Below are 7,762 nucleotides of genomic sequence, written 5' to 3'. Positions count from 1 at the left end.
TCCCTTCCAAAAAAAAAAAAAAAAAGCTCAGCATTTTCAGTTACCATAGTTTAGAAGAGCTAAGTTTGTACTTTGAAACCTAAATAACTGACCTAGCTTTCAAATTCACAGGCTGATTCATGGGGCCAAGTTAAAAAAAGTTAGGAAGGGAGTTGTCACATGCTGAACATGCTCGAAAAACCCTAGCAGAGGCATGAGGACAGAAATGGAAACAAAGGTTTTAAAATTTCCCTTCTACGTGTGAGTAGAAATACTTGGAAATGTCACCAAAGATGTCCCATATTAAGTGAGAAAGCACTGAAAACCTCTCTTCCTGCTCCCATATTAAGTGCAAAGCAAGGGGAGGCAGATAGCATTACCCACTTAAAGTGAGTCCTTTTAAATTGTGTATTCACCCTCCAGTGATGTGTCCTTTATTTCCTATTTGAGGGAATTTCTATTTAGCCAACATTTCTGCCTATAGTAACCTTTGCATATTAGGTTCCCCCCCACCCCCAGCACTAGCACCTTCACCCATTGCTGCAACTGTACTGCTGCCTGAGTATCCTAAAGGCAGGGGTATGCTCTGAAAGTTTTGTCTGATTCAGTCAGTCTTTAACAGTAATGCTGCACCCTGATGCCATCCTGGGGTGCCTTCAGATCCTTTCAAGGGTGCTACAAAACCTTGGCATCTGCTTAGGTGTGAATCCCAAGAGACCCCCTAGAGATTTCAGACCAAGCTAGGTCAGAGGGAGGCAACCCCTGGCACAGGTGCCAGAATGTGGCACTTGAAGGCATTTTGCTTGGTACGCATCCCTCTGTGTGAATGGCAGGGAAGGGGCCGGGGCTGCACAGCAACAAGGATTGGGCCCCCAGTGGCTGCCCCGTTATATGCATTTGGAATGCCAACATTGTGCAAGTTGACGTTGCGGGTGTTTTTGGCACTGTGTGTGAAAACTTGCCAACCTCTGAGCTAGGGGGTGTCAGAAGCATGCTGCCCTGCTGCGGGGTCTTTGACCGGGCAAGTTCTTTACCAGAGAATGGGCTGTTCCTGGTCCAAAACACCAAGGGAAAAATGAGGCTGAAGTTGGTTCCTTAATCCCAATGTCTCCTTTTTGAAGGAGCTTCAAAAAACTGCATTAAAAACACCTTAAGCCTGCTGAGAGAAGCATTTCCTGTACCCCAAAGCATATTTAAGGACTAGGTCAGGTTGCATTCAGCCTTGGGCCAATGACGACCCACATACAGATTAAAAAAGGTCCCACGTATTCCATGGGTGAAGGTGCTAGTGAAGGGAAGTCTAATATGCAACAGTCACTAGAGGCAGAAAGGTTGGATACATCTTTGGATTGGGATAAACCCATCTGTATGCAATTTAAGTTTGTTAGCAGTAAGTTAAGGTGCGCAAGAGTGTGGATTTTGCCAGAAATGAGAAAAGCAGAGGGCACGAAGGCAGCGGGTTTCGTATCACCAGAGTAGCAGGAAACCAGACTGTCCTCTGCTTGCCATCCTACTGTGGTTTGAAGGAACGGGATTACGCCCGCGGCCCCAGCTCCTTGGTGAAGACGACAGGGCACGCGTGGACCTTTTTTAGGACTCGATGCGCTTTTCTGACGAACCCCTCGCTCCGCCGCGCGCCTAATTCACTAACAACCCTGGGGGGGGGGGTGCAGAGACAGCCACCAAGAAGCCGCTCTAGCCTCAGGAGGGGCAGCCAAGTCGGGGCGAGGGGTTGAAGCGAGGCGCCCCCCGCTCAGGCCTGTATCCGCCCCCAGGGCTGAGCGGGGCTGCGCCTGCGCGAGCGGCGACTCCATCTTGCAGGCGCCGATGGCGCGGGGCGGGGGCCGGGTGAGCGCGGAGCGGTCCCTCAGCCCCTCGGGCAAGGCTGGGAGGGAAGCGGCGAGTGCTGGACTAGAACTCTGGAGACCCGCTCCTCCGTGACGCCACATCCGGCAGGAGCTGGGCCCCGCCCCGCTGCCGAGGGATTGCTGCCAGTGCGGCAGGGGTGGCACCTGCGGAGGCCGAGTGCCGCGCACCCTCAGAGCGGTTGCACCTCATGCTCCAGGGAGGCACTGGGAGTAGGGGTCTCAGCCCCTAGCGCGGACATCGCTGTCTGCCCCTTGCCACCCCTGACACGCGTGTCTCCGCCGGTGCGTGGCCGTGCCTTCCCCGAGCGGAGCTCACTGCCGTCGGACACGGCTTCTGTCTCGCCAGCTTTTCCGCTGGGCCCCTCTCCCACGCGTGTCGCGCGGTTCTCTGCCATTCTGCGGCGCAAAGCTCTTCCGGCGCTTAGCGCTGTTGTTCTTTATTTGCAGGCTGGCTGGCGACTGACTGCAATTCGGAAGAGTTGCAGCCACGGCCAAGGAGTTCCGTCAGCACAGCCCTCCACCGCAGGCATGGTGTGTGTTGTACCAATGAATTGCCAGGGTAAGTAGCTCGCCTACACGAGGTTTTTATCTCGGTGGACCTTGGTAGTTACTTGGGCAGATTTTCTTAGGCTAGATAAGGCTTAGGGAATTTGAAAGGACCAGGATAGCCAGTTTCAGCCATCCAAAAATGACCTGTTTCCTTGGGATTGGGCAGCAGGGAGCACCAATACATCAGTATAGTATATAAAGACACCACTGAGCCTTTTCTACATTGTCTCATGGCAATGCAGTAACTTGAAATCGGGCAAGCAGTGAAGTACCAGTTCCCCTCCTCCCCCTTTTAAAAATGCAATGCTAGAAAATTCAAAATTGAGATGGAACACTAAAAGCATCAACCCATTTATAAGCGTACAAAATTATAAACCCCTAACTGTTTGAACTGCTTTGCATTTTGTGTAGCTGTATGTCAAATGCTAAAATATAAGATTTAATATTGAGGAACTATAAGAATTCTGGTTACAGGAATAGTTACTCTCATGCAGATCGTTACACAGACTGCCAGTGACAGGAAGAGAGTTGAAGATGGCTGGAAATGCTGATCGTGTTTATTTATATCAGAATCAGACAGGCACGTTATTTGCAAATGATGAAATCACAAATGAGTTCTGTAAGTCACCAGAAATGAGTGCCAGTGAAGGGGACCTTTGAACAACACCAGCTTGTGTTCTGGCATTTGCAAATAAATAAATAAACTGGTATGGAGCTGAGAGTTTTGAAAAATGTTATAGCAACTATATTCTGTGTTCTTCCATTATAAAGCCTTGGTTACTGTGCATCTACTGGGCTCAGATGGAGCCTTGAAGAACCTCTGCAAATGACATAAAGAAGCTTTAGCCAGCCCTACAAAGTGACGTTATATTAAGGTCCAGTATCTGGAGTCCTTCAGTTATTAGAAGTGAATGTTCATCAAGCTGGGGATTTCATTTTGTCAATGGTACCATGTCTTGTTTCTACCACTGCTATGATGAAATATATGGGACCTGTTTAAATGTTTGTGTTGGTGGTCATTGGCCCAAGGCTGAATGCAACTTGACCTAGTCCTTAAATGTGCTTTGGGGTAGAGAGAATGCTTCTCTCAGCAGGCTTAAGGTATTTTTAATGCGGTTTTCTGAAGCTCTTTTGGAGATCGGAATGGTAGTATACGTTTCTGGTGTACAGGTACTGGGTAGAACCAAAGATGTATTATAACATAACTATAAATCTGTTTGTCCATTTGTTTGATGGTTATTCTAGCCATCTAATGCTGTCCCAGTCATATGCACATCCGTGTACTTTACTTTTTGTATCTCTTAAAAATCCATAGATCCCAAGCAACAGAGTGTGTTTCTTTTGTGTAGAAAAACATGTGAAAGTCTCCTCCAGGAATGTGGCACCATACTTCCTTTCAAGCTAAGTTTGAGTCTTGCTTTGATCATGTCTTTAAATTGCTTTCAGGTGAGTGGGATTGGTAATATGGCAAAGGCAGGGTGTGTGTGCTGTAGTCTTACTTAAATGTACAAAAAGAGGCAGTTAGTCTGAAGTCAATTAAAAGGCAGGGTATATTTGCACCTTAAAGACTAAATCAGAGAGATATAGCATAAGCTTTTGTGAGCCTGAGCTCACTACTTCAGATGCTGTGTTCAATCCTGGTTTCCATTTCTTTCAAATAAGATCTTGAATTTCCACTGGCATGTTTAAAGTTATTTAAAAACATTATGGGTCCTTTTTTAAATGGATACTTTGCCCTTACCATGATCATTCATCAGTGAAAATATACCAGGTTTAATCTCTCTAATCCATTTGGAAAGCAGTAGAGGTATAAACTATCTAATCCTTATAAAGCAATTCCACGTGCAGTCTTTTTTATGATTGAAAAATATTACTGAAATAATCGGATCTTTCATTTGTTGTCAGTCAAATGACATTTAATAAGTAATTGTACTGGTGATATCTTTGCTTTAAATTTATACAGTACTGTTCACTTAAGGTCTTGAACTGCCAGAAAATGTACTATTTGTTATCTCAGCACATCAAAATTATTAGATACCTTTTGGGTGGTTATGCTAATGTTTTGGGTGGTTATACTATTTGTTATCTCAGCACATCAAAATTATTAGATACCTTTTGGGTGGTTATGCTAATAAATTTGGATTTAACGTACGTGATAGAAGATTTTGTCTTTTGACTTCTCTTTTCTTCCACTTGCTTTCTCTTATCTAAGTTTTAAAGGTCACTACAGCAAAGAACGTATACGTCTATCCAAAAAATGAGCCTTTCGGGATTGTCCTTGAAGAAAGAAGGAACATATGAAATTGAGGACATGCCAGACTGCAAGCACAGTTTCTCAGAAGTTGTTAAGTCCCTGGCTCAAAGCATCTAGAAACTCTAAGGAGGCTCTGTGCATTTCATAATAGGTAGATGGCTGTGTTGTTTAATTTGAATGAACTATTAATAAAGAAGCACTAATAGTAATGACTACTTAAAGGAACATTTCAGTACACCTTTCTCCAAATGTAATTTTTTTTATCATCATGGGTTTACATGGATGAGCACTGTGAGAGTAGCATGTAAAAACTTAATGATGCACTATAGCAGGAAAAACATACTGTATCTACTGCTTCAGAAGTCTTCAGTTAGCTTCTGAGGTTCTGGTATTTGCTGTCTAATTATCAGCTTTTAAAATTGCATTAATGTCTGGAGGCAAAAATATCTAATGTATAGGAAAACTCACATAGCTTGACTCTGCTTGAGCAGAATTTCAGTTGATCTGAAGCAAATCTAGACCAAAAAGGGGTTCAAGGTTGGAACTGTAGTCTTTCTTGGTCATTCTAGCTCAGATTTACAGAACTGATTAGCAATCTGTGGGCATGATTTTCAGAAAGTAATGAATAGTCTGCCCTCTGATAATCATCACCCAGCCCAAAAGAACCCAAGAATTTCAGTAGTAACCAGCTTTTTCTGGATGCCCAATTAAAGACACCTAAAAAGGGGGGCTGATTTTTCAATGTGGAGGCCAAATTCTAAATACAATTTTTCTATTTGTAGTTACTGATAAGAGATCAAACAGTTTTCTTCCATAGGGTAAAAGCCAGATTTTGACACTGTGTGTGAGGGGTTGCTTCCAAACTGAAGAGAACTGCTAAATTTCATGACTGAAATTACATCTAGGTTGAATAATAATAGACTTTTTTGGGATGTTGGGTACATTTTTTCTGCTTTTCTTCTTGTCACAAAGTTCAGTCACTCCTTTTCCCAAATGCAGCATACTGGGCACATCTACACGAGATGTTTACTGCAGAGCTGCCTAATTAGCTCCACGATAAAGTCTTGGCGTCTACATATGTTGCCCCGTTAGGCCACAGGAAACGAATTAACTCTGCTGCAGGTTAAACAAGTACTAATCCTTGGCAGCGTTCTTTAGTGCACAGCATTGCATGTGTAGATGCTGACAGGACTGGCTGTGATACAAGGGTGCTTCAGTGTGGGGGATACCTGTGTACTCCAACCACCTCCTCTGCAGAACATTGAGCCAGGGCTGCTACAACCTAGCTTAATGTGCTGTGCCCCCAGGTACAGATGTATATGTGATGCCCAGGAGCAGTAAACTCTGGTGAGATAAATGTGCCAGAGCTTATTGTGTTCCATTAATTTCACATGTAAATGCGCCCACTGTCTCATATACCTAAAGGCCTGGTGGATGCCAGAGGTTAATGAACAAGGTTTAGATTGCTTTAGGTGTACCCACTTTCAGTGCTGTCCATCTGAAGCAGTGGTCTCCAAAGTGGGGTGCACAAGACGATTCATTGGGATGCAGGAAGAAAATATTAGAACTTCTGTTGCAGTTTACGTGTGCCCAGTTAATACATATATTGGGGGGGTGTGCTCAAAATTTTTTTACTGATAGGGGTGCACGATCAAAAAAAGTTTGGAGACCACTGCTCTAAAGCATCTACTCTCTCCACTGTTGGAGACGGGAAACTGGGCTACGTGGACTGTTAGTCTGACCCAGTGTGGTACTTGTTATCTTCTTATGTTCTTCACAGGGGGAGACTAATGCAGAAAAAATCAGCTGAAATCTCTGTAATATTGAGTTACAATGACATCAGTGCCTGTTGGCTATGGAAACCATGGCAGCATGTTACATGGGTGGGAAAGACATGAGTGGACAATGTGGCCCAACTTCTGCAGATTCCACATCTTCTGCATGATCTTGGCAATATTAGCTGTCGTGGTGCTGATTCACAACGTTCGTCAGTTAGAGGTAAGTCAATGAGAGAAAAGGTGCTTATGCTTGTGCCTTGTATTAGTTCGTGTACAGTTACTGTTTCATGCTGTGGGTGCACATACTCTTCAGTAATTCTGTTCTATGTGTAGTCTGCACAGAAGTGACAAGCTCTGCTTGCACATGGTTAGCCTGTAACTTTAAATAACTGATGTCGCTTAATTCAATATACAGCTCTAACTGAACTACTTGTATGCGTCACTAGGGCATGCAAGGCAGAGATGGTGGTTTCTCTGTCAGCTCTTTCTGATTTATTTTTTATCGCTTTGCCACAGAGCTCTGTATTGTCATTGTTTCTGTTTTGACTATTTGTGTGGTATATCTTTCTCACAGATCTGCTTCTTGTTCCTCATGCATCATATGTTTTCAGATCAAGTTCTCTGGATTTCCAAAGCTCTTTTGTTAATTCAGTGTTGTCCATCTGTTTTGTAGATCGTGTCAAAAAGGTGCTAAAATCACATGGTTGGTGTATGTCTGGGTTTGCTTTGTTTTCAAATGCAGTTCCTAAAGGAAAGAGTAGTAGGATGGGGGCTTGGTCCACTTTGCAATTCACATCTTGTCTTCACTCATCCTGAAAGGTTTCATAGTATTTGTCAGCTACATCCAGGAGTTCAGTCCATCTTCTGTCCTCCGTTGGTCTATAGGCAGCTATCAAGGTACATTAATTGTAGTAAGTTGATCTGCTACCACACAGGTGTGCATAAAAATGCTCGGTACAGGCAGTTCTTGGACTTAAGGGACACAGTTCGTTCCTGAAAACCATATTTTAAGTCGAAACAACTCAGAACCAATTTCCCCATAGGAAACTATGTTATAAATAGGGGATTGGTTTCTGAACCAAGGCCTGATGCCCTATTTTCACCAAAAATAACCCAGACTTTTGTACTCAATCAATTATAAATGAGTAATATTAATGTCTTTATATTGTAAATAGTAATCATATTGATTTGGAAGGACTTCTTTGAGGTGACTTTGCTGGACTTTTTGAATGGCTCTTGGTTGGACTTTTTGAAGGGTTTTTGGCTGGAGTCTTCTCAGGAGTCTTGGCTGCAGGTTTTTCTGGAGTCTTGTCTGCTTTCTTAAAGAAAAAGTC

General features: G+C 43.8%; 1 protein-coding gene across 4 annotated transcripts in view; it reads left to right on the top strand.

Annotated features, from left to right (window-relative positions):
* Positions 1–1,771: 1,771 nt before the first annotated feature.
* The window catches only part of NXPE3 (neurexophilin and PC-esterase domain family member 3), a 64,065-nt gene continuing 58,074 nt past the window's right edge, over positions 1,772–7,762 (top strand). For 2 of the 4 annotated variants that reach the window (XR_002098720.1, XM_019523703.1), the window contains exons 1-4: positions 1,991–2,406; positions 3,746–3,842; positions 4,627–4,801; positions 6,431–6,648. Coding sequence is in view for 3 of the 4 variants with exons in the window: in XM_019523703.1 (XP_019379248.1) it covers positions 6,484–6,648 (165 nt within the window). In the remaining variant the exon portion in view is untranslated. Of the gene's footprint in view, positions 1,828–1,990; positions 2,407–3,745; positions 3,843–4,626; positions 4,802–6,430; positions 6,649–7,762 lie in introns of those variants that run through there. The other 2 variants (XM_019523704.1, XM_019523705.1) reach the window with 2 other exon arrangements.

The sequence above is a fragment of the Gavialis gangeticus genome, unplaced genomic scaffold (genome assembly GCF_001723915.1).
Source record: "Gavialis gangeticus isolate Ggan-Ray unplaced genomic scaffold, GavGan_comp1, whole genome shotgun sequence".
Classification (NCBI taxonomy): domain Eukaryota; kingdom Metazoa; phylum Chordata; order Crocodylia; family Gavialidae; genus Gavialis; species Gavialis gangeticus.
Note: the sequence above shows the minus strand (reverse complement) of the source record. Positions and strands in the feature narration are given on the sequence as shown.